The 15,841-nt window shown below is 36.8% G+C and overlaps 1 protein-coding gene across 1 annotated transcript in view; it reads right to left on the reverse strand.

The window, feature by feature from the left end:
- Nucleotides 1–4,457, reverse strand: part of LOC121298277 (voltage-dependent calcium channel subunit alpha-2/delta-3-like) — a 145,103-nt gene extending 140,646 nt beyond the window's left edge. Inside the window, exons 1-2 of the mRNA XM_041225311.1 lie at nucleotides 3,754–4,457; nucleotides 3,335–3,416 (exon numbers count right to left, since the gene is read on the reverse strand). Of these exons, the coding sequence (XP_041081245.1) occupies nucleotides 3,335–3,416; nucleotides 3,754–3,872 (201 nt within the window). The 5' untranslated portion in view covers nucleotides 3,873–4,457. The remainder of the gene's footprint in view (nucleotides 1–3,334; nucleotides 3,417–3,753) is intronic.
- Between the last annotated feature and the right edge of the window lie 11,384 nt (nucleotides 4,458–15,841).

A 15,841-nucleotide genomic window follows, 5' to 3' on the forward strand; every position in this document is an offset into this window, starting at 1 on the left:
AGCATTACTCTTGCTTGTTTAAATAATGTATTTTGAATCACGGTGAATTCCAACATGAATTAGAAATCTGATTTTTTTTCACCTCTTTCTTTAATAATGTCCTAATTTATACAGCAGTTGCTACAGGTGCAGCTTTTGCTTTATTCATATTTACTCAAACAGAATCTTTTTGAAAGGTAACATCTGTCCTCTACTGTATCACATTAGTATTTTCATCAGCTACTCTGACTTTAAAATTCTGGGGTTTTTTTATAAAGAGTTTTCCTAAAACTTGATGCTTCCAATTGGAGGTAATATTATCCAGTCTCTATAATGTATTATTAATAATAATAATAATAATAATGCAGTCATTGTATTTTGTATCTTGCTCTTAATTGCACTGTAATTCTTGATATGTATTTTTGTATACAACTGTAAGTAGCCCTGGGTAAGGGCATCTGCTAAGAAATTATTATTATTATTATTATTATTATTATTATTATGAAAATAAATACTTTTAAACAATTTTAGTGGCCCACTGCATAGGGTCATTATCTTGCTTGTATTTTTTTTGAGATTAAAAACAAACTAGCAAAACAAATCTTCCCATCCATTGCTGTATGCTAAACTATGGTAAAATAAAAACAGCGAAAATTACATTTGATATCTAAACAGAGTCCTCATAAACAGTAATGTTTTAATTTCAATACTTTGTTCTGTGTTTATTGTGGGTTAGATTCTGCACAGCAACAGAACTTATCGGAAACCAATCCTCTTCAAAACGTACCACGCACAGGTTTGAGCTAGAGTTGGTGGGTCTGGAGACTGAGCAGAATCTGTCACTTCCCATACCTGGAAAAGGTCTGATGGGGAAGAGCAAAGCAAGCTCATTTATATTTCAATTTTAGCAGAAGAACAGCAGTTATCACAGCACAGTTTGCCAACTACTCCGTGGTGCAAGCATGTGCATTCAGAGGCTGACAGCTTCTTTTATGAGGCCAAATCGTCATGACAGCTGTAAAAATTCTATGAATTAGCCACGCCACCAATGAAATATTTTCTTCCTTTCCCAACATCAAGCTTTTATGCTTGGGCATAAGATCAAGGCTGTTGAGCAAATTTGATAAGTCTGGAGGCAGGGAGTATGTGTGTCATTAAAAAAAAGAGAGAATTCCTATTCTTACATATTGGTGTTTGTTTTTCAGCACTAACAATGTAGGAAAAAAATAATCAAATAAAGAATACACCAAGTGAATAAAGAAAGTACTTCTAAAACCACGCAGTGCAGAAAAATTAAGTGCAGCAATGTCTTTTTTTGTAAATCTCTTAATTGTGTTAAGTGTAGCAAATTATTTCCTTTTTTTCTTCTACTCTCGAACAATAGTGTGTCGATGCTTGCACACATTTATATTTAATAACTAATATATAAGATTATGATTTCATTCTTAATCCACTGCTAAAGATATTCAGTCATGTAAATTAAATCTAATCTACATTTAGAAATAATGTAATAAAAATATATATTTCTGCTTTGAAAAATGAACCTTTTTTCTAACCAGGTAAAATCTGACTCTAATAGGAACATTATTAATATTATTTCTTAATACATAAAAAGAAATAAGTAATAAAATTAGATAATATATTATATATATAATATATATATATATATATATATATATATATATATATATATATATATATATATATAACATTTTTTGTTATTATTTTTAGCCAAACTAAATATTTTGTCTGTGTATCGTATGAAAAAAAATGAAAATAGATTTTGCCCACTTCAAGTATTCACACTGTAAACAGATGGATACTTATCCCCCAAAAAAATCTTCAATTTAAATATGCATGTTCAGTTGTTAGCAGCAACAGTTCTAAACAAGAATTGTTCAACTATAAACCCCTGAAAAGAAATTATTAAATCAGTGCTAATCTACCCAGCCTATTCTTAATTTATTTTTTGGCCATAAAAAAAAGCAAATCTCTGTCACAAGGGACCCATTATCCTGTTACCCTCCCAAATGAGACTACAGCCCATTTAAACTATTGTGCTACTCAGAAAGGATGCAGAGAATGACGAAGTCTTCCCAAGCTACTAGTGATCTGCATCAGACAGCCTGGATTTCAGTGTTACTCTCTCACAATCTCTGCAATGGCTTTACATACTTCAGAAAGATCACACTAAATTATGCATTGGTTTTCTCTCAAACACAACTCCACAAGTCTTAATAGCTACATGCAACACTACATACATAGTACTGTAGAAGCAGTCATTGTTTGTTGTTCCCGAACTTTATTCAAAACAATTGCTTATGGTGAATCTGTGCTCATTTGGTCTTCGATAGGATTATGAATAAGTGTAGAATGTGCAGTAAACAGACACATGCGACATTAATATACTAGTACATGTTTATAGAGTAAGTAATTACATTTACAGACACTCATTTTAAAGTACTGCCATGTACAGCAGCAAATATCTTTCTTCATCCTTAACAGGTCCAAGTTTATTTACAGCCAGCATTCATACCAACTCTCTAGGTTCCCTTCACGGTGCTACAATTTATAAACACAATGACTTCTATTTAAATTTAAAATGAGAAAAGATGCACTTTTTTATCAAAGGTTTTGCAATAAATTCCCAGTCCTCATTTGAATTTAATAGACTCTGTCCCATTTTTCAAGTCTATGCAGTGCTGCGCAGCACCACAATAATGTGCAGCTGAAGGAGGAGATAACCACACTCGTTTATCTGTAATGAAGTAATACATCCCAGCACAGGGTCCTGCTGATCGGGGAATAATGGGATTGTGAGACTGCAGTGATGAAACACAATACTAGGGTATGTCTTCCCCGCTACTGTCCACAACATCCTGCCAGATAGATACTGTATGTATGTAAATATGCACAGTTTGTACCAATGTATAGGCAGACATGTGCACATTGTATATGGTAAACGGTTGCTTTCACAACTGGGTCATCGGGTAGCTAAAGCAATGAGCCCTTTGTGTTTTTAAGGCTTGTGTTTTCCAAAGGGAAGGAACACACAATTTTGCTGACTTGGAGAAAACTATTTAAAAGCACACCTGAGCAAAACTGCAGTTCTGTCTATCTTGCTCAAACACACTGAAGTCATATTTATTTTGTCACTTTTGCACTACCGGAATAACAAGCAGATTAAATAATATACTGTTCTAATCTAGGCTTTAAATTTGCACATGTGGAAAAACCCGACCTGAACTTGATAGAAAGAATACACGCAAATGGTTGAATGTGTCTTTAACAAAGCACACAATTCCAGAGATACCGGTACATTTCCATTCAATGCAATTAACAGTATCAGACATACCTTCTGTAGAAGTTGTGAACCTGAGTATTTGGCTGAAATTGATTTGATTTCTCCTCCAAACGCAGAGGCCCATAACTTGACACTAAAAAAAAGAAATGTATATGCAAAGCAGAATGAAATCAGTATCGTTTGCAATAGCATTTCAAATTGTGACACACTGTCTACATTGAATTAAAGAATATAACCACCTGTGCCTTTCATACAATGAAATGTGTAATTAATTTAGTACAGAGAATAAAGACATCTTATTGCGTCACACGCGCATTATGCTTGTGTAGAGGCATTTAAATTTTATTTGAAACACCAATTTAGATGCGTTTCCAGGTGCACTTTGTGTTTCAAAGTTTTTTTTTTTTTAAAAAAGAGCTAAACTCCTTCTTTAACTTCTGAGAGTACAACTTCAACTACTTAAGACTTACACAGACAGAGGAATCGGCTGCTGGGACCTGGAAACGTCCACCAACGTCAGGCAAAATATTATCCAAATAACAAAGAGGAAACCAAAAAACACACGCGAGATGCTCAAATTCCCCCGCATCGTTCTGTTTGCTCTTGTTTGATACCAGTTGTAAGACAGATCAGTATTGTGTGGGCGATTCTGTTGTAGATAGTGCTGCTTTTTTATTGTGTACGGGAAGTGTAAAAAAAGGAAGAAAAAAAAGAGCGACCGAAGAAGTTGCCTTGAGGAAATCACAGTTGCCCATTCATGTTTTTAGTCCTGCGACTGTCATTAGTTGCAAGAGGTAGTTCTGTTTTTCGCCGGGTCCTTGGCTGCCTTCTAGATTGCGGTCTGTGTTTGTGCTACAGTTAAATGCTGCAGAGTCTAGCGTGTAGTTCTATACAACTCCAGCAGCAGCAAGTAGAGCCCGATAGGAAAGCAGAGGTGACCTATTGCTGCTCCGAAGTGCTCTTTTATCTGCTAGACAGTACAGAAAGTGAGAGTTTATATATTGATTTCTTCTTCTTGCAAATCACCGTTCACTTCACGAGTGGGAAAAGCCCCCGTAGGTCCTGTTATGGGTTATTATACTGATAAACCCCTACCCTCGGCTTTCATCCCACATCAAGTCATGCAGTAGTGCAGGTTCACTGGAGCAGCCAGGCATTGATGGAAAAGTGCTGACGAAAGCCAGGAGGGGAGAGGGAGAGAGAGAGAGAGAGAGAGAGAGAGAGAGAGAGAGAGAGAGAGAGAGATGATGGGAGTCAGAATTGTTTCCCCGGAGCTGACAAAATAGTTGCCTTGTGGCTGTGTGAAACGCACACTGCACAAGCTACATCATGACAGATTAGGTTATGCTGAAGAAAACCAAGAAGTTTAGCACTCATAAAATAAAATTATTTTTGACGCGTCATGACCATCTTCAGCGAACAGAACGTTGGTATCCAATATTTCCGCAGACTCGTCTTTCTTGTCCCCACGGTGCCTATCGTGTGCGACGAGTCCTTGTGCTGCGTAGTAGGACTCCAGCTTCACTTCTTCTCACGTCCTGTGGAAAAGCTCCCACATTAGGTTACATCTGAAGGATCGACTTAAAAGGCTTTGTGATTGAAAGGAAATGCAGCATAAGTAAATCAATGCGGCCTAAGTGACTCGAGCCTGTGAATAAATTATTCATTTTGTGCTTGTGTAGCCTAGGAATCACTTGGTTTAAAAAAAAAAAAAAAAAAAAAAAAAAAAAGATCACAAGCTATTAGGGTTAGCTTAGGTTGGCCGTTACGGGTTTTTCTCACTGACAAGCGCGTTTGTAGGACCCCTTTTTCCTGTTACAAATGTAGAATCTGTTTTATATAGTTTATCTGCTTCGATACACCGTCTACGGATTCCTCAGCCAAACAAGTGCTGTAAAAGATGTGTAATCACTGTATTCTCATCTACAAGAAGTACGGGATAACATTCACAGAGACATGGGAGCTGGCATCTCCCCTGAAATGAAAGCGTAGCCTATTATACAAAACTGCGTATGTTCGCAAGTATTTCAAAATAACGATACAGTACGCATTTATTTTAGCTTACTTGTTTATTTGTTGTAGTACTTTATTTTTCATTTACAGATCGCCGGATTATAGGGCCATTACACTAAGTAATAACCTTTATGTTATAATAAAAGGGAGCAAGTTATGGAAGCAGATTATAATAGCGTTCAGTATTAATGAGAATTAATATGAAAAATGGTGAATTGTCATATCTTGTGTTGAAGGAAAAATAAACTTTTTAAAAGACAGAGCGCCTAAAATGTTGATGTTATTGTGGTTGTCATTTCAGTTACTGAATGAGAACGCGTGGGAAACGAATACAACTTTTCTTTTTTTTTTCTTTTTTTAACTCAGCTTTATTAAAAACATATTTGTAACACAAAACGCGAATACTTCAAAAATGACACGTCTTCTGGGGTATGGCTAACAGCCATCTTAAGAAATTTTTTTTAACTGGAACTATAACATATGGTGTTAAAAATGCAATGCATTGAATTCAACTAAGAATGACCATTTGTGCTGCTATATATATATTATACATCATCTTTGGGATGTATTTGGCTCAGTCATTCAAGAAAAGAACCACTAAAAAAGTCACATTCCTAATAAGTGTAAATCTATTTAATCTAAATATTAACCGGTATTCTACCTTATGATTAGTCATCATATAAATTAAAATTGTGTTCAGCATAAGTCTCACAAGTGATGTCTTCTTAGCGCCACTGAATAATAGGCGATGTTACTTTCAGCACCATTGGAGCCGGACAGCGGCAGCTTTGTGACCTGGAACCGGTCATAACTTCATACTGGGTCTTCCACTGGGCACACACAGCAGCAATAATGGGATTTTTTTATTAGTTAGCTTAAAACACACATTTTAATCTAACCAATAAATAAATATTCGTGTTCAGCTTATGATAGTTTTTATCGGAGTTCATTTAACAGAGCCGTGAAGGACTGCACAGTGTGTGCTAGCGTGTAGGTCTACTAAAATAATAAACAAACAAATGAAAAACTGTAAATTGACAGTTACCGTGAACAAAATGTTAAAGTTACACCATATTTGTTTTAAACAGTGTACTCCATTGTTTACTGGATATTTAAAAACGCACACTGATGCACACATACTCTGGGACATTACAGCACTCCACTGATTTCCGGTATACCTCATCTGGCAGACTGTTATAATTCCTTTCTACGATAACATACCGCGTCCCCCGAGACAGTAAGGGATGGTAAGCCCATCTCCTTTCAGATCAACAGAAAAGAAGAAGGTTGGTAATTCTGTGCTGGGAATCTCTTCACAGCCGTTACTCTGAATCAGACTCAATTATACACAGCTGCTGTTATTGTATCACTTTGTGCACGGAGGAGATCATTCGTTTAGAGTCAATATCGGATTTTCTCAGTATGAAAAACAGGTCAACGCTATTCCAATATAGATTCAAGTAGAGGGGTTTACTTGTGACAATGTAACAACTATAATTGCCTTTCCATTATTCCAACACTCAGCTTTTTACAAAGCCTTACGCCCTCGGGTCATACATAGATCTCCCTCCAGGTGTTTACAGTGCACCCCCTGCTGGACCTTTTAAGAAACGCATGTCAGAGCGACTATTCAGAACACCACACTGTAGGAATACATTAGCCGTTAGAGGTTAAAGGGGTAAATATCTCAAGCCCACAGATCTTGTATATGCTACGTAAAACAAGAACAACGTATTGACCTAAATTACTGCACATTACCTTATATAAGACTTTCAACAGAAACTGTTCATATGATGCACAATTTTAACATTGCATTCATCATTATAAAGTCAAATGACCTGCTGCCTTTTTTATTGCAGATCTGAAACAGGATTCCCTGTATGCCAGTGTTTGAATGTCCCGGCATTTGGTGTAGTGGCTTAACCGCACTCATTTATTTCACTCTTTGCATTTGAATTCAGAAATGAATTTTAAGGCTTCTGTGCTTTATGCACTATACTGTGGTTTACGGCTACCTGTGTGACATTCCCCAAAAATATTATGCATTAACAGTAATTAATATCTCGATTTTAGAGTACATGCATTCACAAATAAAACTGCAAGCACATATGCAAATATTTCAAATGCAACACTATAGACTGACTGCTGCATACGGGTAACTTTGCTGTAGTTCAAATGGTTTGTTTACAGCCAGAGCACGGGAGTGAGCTTAAACTACAGTGCATGAAGTGATTATGCACTACCAAGCAGCAGCAGCAGCGTGTTGGGGCCAGTGATAACATAGTTAATGCTAATAAGAGAGGAGAAAAAGGGTGCATCCCTCCTCTTTGGGGGATACTGAATGAAGTAACTTACAAAAAATAGATGGTGAGTAAGTAGATTCAAGAAAATGCACAGAGTCCTTTTCTTCAATCAGTTGCCAGGTTTATTGAAATATGCAGGGAGTCTGGTCCCAGGTACAGGACAAACAACACTCAACATTACAATGTTTGCGTGACATTAAATACCCTTCTCTATAGATGGTCCACCTCCCCTTTCTCTGACATTAACCAATGGTCAAGGTAATTTAATTTATTGTGTGAGTGTGTGTGTGTGTGTGTGTGTGTGTGTGTGTAGTCTAGTGTGACAACCTCTGAACTCAGTGCATTCTTCACACTCCTGGAGACAAAAGGTCCATACATCTGCCTTTTGTTATCTCCTTGCGACCCCCTTTGATGCCAGTGGGATTATCTCTTTTGATCTCTCTGAAGTCTAGAGCCTGTTCCCTTCTAGTCCACAGCATTGTTATCTCATTAGCTTGCAGTCATTATTGTCATAGTCAAAATACTGTATTTTCACAAAACTGTATCTGGTATACCCTTTCCAAAATGTGAGGAACATCAGACTTTTCACACAGTTCAAACTATGAACAAAAAAAATATATAACTTCACATTAGCTTTTTACCCAGCACATTCCCCTAAACAAACCCAAACATTAAGTTCATAGATTTAGAATTCAGTATTTTGAGAACACACTGTTTAAGAATTATCCTGGCATTATCTGAGCCTGTTGAATTCTACCTCCTGCATTTGAGCAGTTCCTCTTTCTAAAGACATCTATATTTTATTTTTATATTATATATATATATATATATATATATATATATATATATATATATATATATATATATATATATATATATATATATATATATATATATATAAAGCCACAATTCTGTATCATTGTCATGCTGTAAAATGGTTCTTTGAACCTCTCAGTAGCAGGTTATAATTACAGTGCATTTAAAACAACCCTAATAAACCAAGGCTTTGGGGCACTGGGAGTGGATGGCAGTCCAAAGACCAGAAGCATGGCAATAACGGACACAGAGTACCCAGAGCTGCTCCCTTCACGAGCCAAAAGGATTAGCCTAATTTTCTTTCCCCCTGAACAGTGCATATAAATGTTCTACCTTCAGAGATGTAAGTGCACTACTGAGATAACTACCTAGAAATAATCACAATGCACTTGCCAGATTACAGCACAGCCCTGCGGAAAACAAAATAGCCATGTTTTATTTATGCCTGTTCCCCAGTGGCAATGTGATAGATCAACAACTGACACAGATGTTTAAAGGTGAGCTAATACAATAGACAGCCTTGTTGGCAATATGTGATATTCTTTGCATGCAAAACAGTTTAAATGTATATATTTGTTATCCTCAATGCTAATCCAGCATTCAAAGTTGGTGGCACACAGTGCCAGCATATTCCCAAACAGCAAAGACACATCTGGTATTTCAGCACCTTTTTACTTTATTTGCCAGGATTAAAATTTGAACAGATAACCTTGCAGCTATATGACAATGCAGCTTAGGCTAAGCTAAAAGATCAAGGCTCCTATAGTGGAACTGAGCAGTGCTTTTCAGCCTGCATTTTCCCCAAATATCATACAGGTAATACTTTCACAGAGGACTTGATCTTGTGCATAAACCCAGAATGCACACTTAGCCTCACTGTAAACGTTAAACATTTTTCAAAAAGAAAAATCTACAGTGGCAACTACAAGGCAGTCACAGCCACACCTTCAGCAAGGTAATACTGAACATACATGCATGGGGGATATCTGCCCCTATTCACATCTTTAACTGATGGCAAAACTCTTTTGATGATTGAAATAGTTTAATAATCAGGAAACTGCTTGACTTTTGCTGGTAAAATCTTTGTGATCAGAGCCTTTGGAAACATAAATAAGTATTTCTATTATATGCAGTTTCCCATTTGTTGAAGTGTAGTTACATGTTAATAAACAGTCAATTGATATGCCTTGCAGGTGTGTATCTATCATTAAATATACCCTGGGTGGGGAATTTTAACTCCATCCATGCTGCAAAACAACAATGCTAAATCACTCAGTTTAAACAAACACAAAAACAATACATTTAAATCATAATAATCTGTTTACCAGCCAGGCTCTGCCTGCCACAGCTTCCTATAAATGCTTGAAAAGGCACATGTCCATACTCTAGGAGTTCACTCATGTAAGACAATATAAACTGCAGATATGTATTTCACACATGCTATACAACACAAGCTACGCATACTGTAGAACTGCAGCTTGTACTGTAGAACATGTGTAAAAAAGAATCCATTCACTGTTTTGCAAATAGGAAAAAAGGTAAACAGATTCTAAGAAGCAGCTCCTATCTGTCCAGCATGGATTGTGCCCCATTAGCATTTGAATGTGAAATCAGAGCCCAATGCATACTCCAAAGCCTTTAGTGTTTAGAGTGATTTAAATTGCACTTGGCAGCACAAGACCCAGCAGGGTATGTGTAGGTAAAATTATTCAATGAATGTTTCTGCTTTCATAGCGTTACCTGTCTCTAGAAATGCTGTTAATAATCTGACTGTTTTTCTTGTAAGTTGTTAATAGCAGAGGCTTCCCTCTGTTACTATATTAGTGAGAACTCCAGTGAATAAGGAACTAGTGCACACACGTACCCTCATGATGTCAGAACACATCAACTTCAAGGTTAAAAATGTGTATACAATCTTTCAGCTTATACCCAATCTGAAAGGTAAAACATTTTGGGAAGACTCAAGCCCTCTACTGTCAAGTCCACAGTTTTGCATGTTCATTATGAAATGTGTGCGCTCAGCATTTACAGTGGAACTGGTTCTAAAAAGGAAAGAAACTGTTGAAAAAACAGCACACTCCAAGGCTCTACCAATTATAGCATTTCATCATTTAAGAGTTTATAAAAAAATAAAAAAAACAACAACTCAAAAAGCACCTTCATCGCAATACTGTAAACAGCATCAAAAATCTTTACATTAAATACTTTGCAAGGTAATTCAATTATAAAACAGGGGGTAGCCATTCAGACCAATCCTCTTAATCACAAAACATGCAGATCACTAACTTTCAATTACAAAACAAGACAGAATGATATACAAAATTTAATATTTATGTTAAAAACATTTTTAAAACCAGTACACTTGAGAATCAGTGCATACGAGTATACAGAACATGTAAAGAATGTTAAAGAAAGGACCAATAACAAGGCTTAGATATTGTTGTGCAGAACAGACACAACAGAACCAAAAACAATTCCAACACTGCAGAGCTGTGGGGATGCGGTTTCCTCGGTACAACAAAATAAGACTGGAATACCACGTTATCTCTTTACCCAAGCAACAGCCCAGTCCTTAATTCACTGTCACTCATCGAAGTCCTTTCTTTACAATAACCAATTACTCTTCTTATCTCTGCACCAGCCACATGCCTTCCCCTGCCCTACTGATCCCATATACTGATGGACGTCCAGCCCCTCACACTTATCACTAACTACCAGAATGCATCCCTAGTGACATCGTCCAGCCAGAGACAAAAAAACACAAGCATCAGTCTCATCCAAATTCAACCAAGCTGAAGTGTGCCCAGGCTGCAGCTAGCTTGAAGTAAAATATTAAGACTAAGGGGCATATTTACAGTGCTTAGTCTTCATTTTTTTAAACATTCATGTAGCTAAAAAAGAAATACTTTGAGAGTGCTAAAAAGCACTTTTACCAGTAATTCAATATCCTATATGTTGGTTTTATATGATCTCCATTACTTACCATGCTTATTATCTATTCTAAAATATATATATATATACATATATATATAAAAACTAATATCTCTCTTCTGGAAAAGATTCTGCAAGGCTGGAGTGGGAAACATATCAATGTTGCACAGGATGCAGTGCACAATGCATCACCTACAGGTTAAATTACTCTGCAGTATATATTATTGCTATAAACAGAACCCCTTTGAAAGTATTTATTTGCACAGTTTCCTAAATATAGACTGTCATTTGTACTTTAAAAACCAACAACTCATCTGACTCAAGTCCTTGCGATGGAATCCAGTTGCCAATTTATTCATGCGTGTTCTATTTTTTTTGTTTTCCACTTGGCGAGACACAGTGCATGTGTTTTAATGCACCTTGCCTGGCTTTAAAAAGAATCTCAAGGCAACAAGCCTTCATCTAATTCATATGGAAGCAAAAACATGACTAGAACTTCAAATCAAACCCTATTGCATATGTGACAGTTGACGAAGTATAAAAGAGAGAGTTCAGAAAGTATATGAACACTGCTTTAGGCTGTCCTGTGGGAATATAAAGACTAATCTTTTTTTTTTTTTAAATCCTGCAGTGTAGAATGCATTTTAGAATGGTTAATTGCTGTTTAAGGCAATTACGTACTCATCATTTCCTTGGCATACAGTTAAAAATCTTTACACAAGGCAATTTATAGAGATGTTTTCCTGTTAACCTATGATCTTTTCTTTGTAACAACAAAAAGGAACCAAACATGACAAACACCTTGGAAGTGTCCATTGGCCTCAGCATATGACAGTGAAGAATCGTGAGGGGGTGAACTCTGAAATGAACCAGACACAACATTAAACACACTCAGCATTTACAGGGTCATCAGCAACAACAAAATACTCCACCCAACTCTCACACCATCCAGGAGTTGTGGAGCACACAACAAGAAGAATATAAAATCAGATTCCTGCAGCTGGGGAAAGCACCATCTCTGTAGACAATTACAGTACTGTTCTGTTTGTGCTCCTTCCAGCCTAACTACTACCACAATCACTAAGCTTGTGCAACAACCCAGTCTCATCCCTCTATTGGCCAACCACATAATACAACATGAAAAACTGAAATGTGCAGATAATCTCCAACATCAAATCACCAATCTCCAGAGCCAATGCAACGCTCCCTGTGGAATCCAATGAAGATCAGCAGCTTTGCAGCCAGGATGCCAACTTGCCCTGACTGTACGTCTAAGTGCACGCCACACTGTTGTGTCTTATAACAAGGTAGTAACACTGGGGCTGTATTTTTCAATACATTTTTTTTGTTGTTTTGTTTTTAGCATGGCAGAGTTAAGAGATGCTTTTGAGTTTAAACCAGAATGAGAAAAAGATTTGCTTCAAGTTCATGTTACTTATATGTTTTATTAGATCATTTGTCATCAATTAAACTTATGGACAGTTTAATTTAATATCAAACATTCTTGAAACTATTTAATGGTGTTTGCAGACATTCCAAGTGGCTCTAGGTTCTGCTGTGGTGAGAGAGAGAGAGAGAGAGAGAGAGAGGGAATGGAAAAGGGGTTGGCAGAGTTGAAAGGACATGCATAAAAAGGAATCCAAACTACATCTGAAGCTACAGTACTTACGTCAGAAATGTATTTTTACCTGAAAATGACAAAGAAGTGTTTAAAATCATGACCAAGACAAAAACCTACACCTTGGCCTCTACAATAATTGTAACTGCTGTGAAATACGCTATATTATTCAGGCAACAACCTAATGTTGTATCTCTGTTGATATGCACAAGTGCAGCTGGAAAACACCAAGCCCTATGGCAGATTGTATTGAAAAATCATAAAGCCTTGAACTTACCATGCAATATGCAATCTGAATGAATGATAACTGTCAATACCAATATTGGCTTGTTAATCAAAAGTTTCAAATATGCTGGACTTCTGATTAAAATGTAATAGATCAAATAAGAGTTCATAAATGGGTTCAGCAAAATCGCAGCACTTTTCCACTAAAATCAATGCAAAGCACTCTTTAAAGATCTGTCCGTTGAAATAAATTGAGTTTATTGTCATTTCTACAACACATCTAAGGCTCCAAGCTAATTTAGTTACAGCTGCTATTGTTAAAAAAAAGGAAATCAGAAAGGCATCAAAGAAACTCAGATTTCAGAAGGTTTTTTTTGTACCTTACTATAATGAACCATGCACAAGGATGCCATTAATCTGGTTTTATCACAGGGCAACTTTTGGAGCATACTATGCAGTGAAGAGACCTGGGGGCAATTACAATTGGAATTGTGCAATTCCTAATTCATTGTACAATGTCACTGAAATGGTAGTTTAACGCTGGCCCACCTGTGTAATTGGAATTGGCCACATCATTGTTTTATTACATTTCAGTTACGCATGTATTTGTTATTCAATCATTCTTGTATTTTCAACCACTTTTGGTGACCCAATTTGTTTGAGAAAAAATAAGTTCTACAGTACGTTTCTGTATTTGCACCTGTGATTATTACCTGTGCATATTAATGTGTGTAGTTGTTTGTTACTTTTTAGTGTAGTTGTAAGTGTAATTACTGCAGCATCATTGGAACAGAATTGCATTGGAATTGGCATTGCAATTTCAGCAAACCATTCTGCTGTCACGCTAATTATAATTATAATTGACTCCAGTCTTTGCAAGCTGTTTGATCAATTAAAAAGCCAAGGGATTGGCATCCAGTGTAGGTCAGTGTGCACACAGTAGATTTGTATTTATTTATTTCTGACTGTCACTTCTCACCTTACAGAACCTTGCCCTTTGCACTCCAGTCACAGTTGTTCCTGTCCAGTGCCAGCTTGATCTTTAGTCAATCCTGCTTTCTAAACCCACAGTAAACTCCTGAACTGTCTCCTTGCCTGCCACATGGGCCAGTCTGATTGAGAGCTGAGGGTGCTAAGCCAGCATTGATACAGTAAAATCACTGTCTCTTCACTTAACCTATGTACCTTTAGCCTGTTTAATTAACAGCAATTGCAAGAACACATTTAATAGAAGAGTTGAGCTTTTAAAACAGTTGGAAATATATACCTCCTTCTTTACCAGCTAAAGCCATTGCAGTCTCACTGAATAATGCATTTTAAAAGCAATGCAGTAACTAGCAGTGTGTCTTTGATATTAGTAAATGATAATATTGTACAAGGTATAGTGCTCATGAAAAGAATATTCAATAAAAATGTCAATTCAAGAGACATCAGCAGAGGTCTTTGTAACCTTTTTGTGTTTGTTTTGTTTTTTAGCTCTGTAATCTGCGTTGCTCCACTCTGAACTGAATAGTGTTTTAGAGGCAGCACCACACTATGCATAATTAAAAGAACAGATCCAAAAATAGAAGGTAGATTGCAAAGTGCAACCAGGCTAAACGGAGGGACGAGGCAATATACTGAAGCACTGAGCTCCCAGTATGCAGTTATTAGGACCTGAGCATGACTGCAGTAAATGGTCCTGATTTAAGGCAAAACCCATGGCTTCAGATTAGCCCAACAATACAAGGCTCTCTCTACAATACAGATGCTTTATCACTGAACCTGCATTTAGTAGCCTAGACGTCTCTTTTGTTTTAATTCTCCACGATTCCGCCCCTCCCCCCAGTACGATCAGTAAGTACAATAAACAACTTATTGAAAACGGAGTTGAATAAACTCACTTCTGATTCAGTCACCCAGTCAGGCAACATTGCCGATATTTCCAATGTGCATCGTTGCTGTGACAATGTGCCCATAAACTGTATGAAGAACACAGTTGTCAAAGTCACTGCCATTCAGGAAGTGAATAATGATGCATGATTTCAACTGCCAATCAAATTCATATTCGTCTCCTTGGATATTAAGTACATGGTAATAAAGCCAGTGACAATTTATTTTAAATCTTCTGAATTCTAAGGGCAAAGAAAACAGTTGCATAATGCTGTACTTACCCTTTGTCCAACCAACATCCAGACATTTCTGTTCACTGGTTCCTGTGGTTTGGTAAGAATCAATTTAGTTTGTTTCACCAGACTTCTGCAATACAGAATGTCCTAGAGTATGACTTGTGCTTGCAGAGAAGCTCAGAAACTGCAGTGGGCTTTCTATAAGAGAAAGCTTAAATAATAACAATAACAGTGGAGCATCTTTAAGCCATTTCAAAGCACATTGTACATCGGGATGATTCTCTCAACCGACATGTTATGAAAAAGTCTGAAATGGAACGAGGATAGCGAGAACTGTTTTCAGTTCAGTAATGTCAGTCAGCCGACAACAGAAATTACTTCATGCATGTTTTGATAGCGGAGGAATAAATGCACAGAGAGCCAGTTACAACAACAGCACACTGAGTTCTTCATAAGCACAGTGCATTGGGACAGAAGCATATCTTCTCAGGTTAAGAAAGGGCCTCCAACACTACAAATACTGAACCCAATTAAACTTGTTTTA

The sequence above is a fragment of the Polyodon spathula genome, chromosome 23 (genome assembly GCF_017654505.1).
Source record: "Polyodon spathula isolate WHYD16114869_AA chromosome 23, ASM1765450v1, whole genome shotgun sequence".
NCBI classification, from domain to species: domain Eukaryota; kingdom Metazoa; phylum Chordata; class Actinopteri; order Acipenseriformes; family Polyodontidae; genus Polyodon; species Polyodon spathula.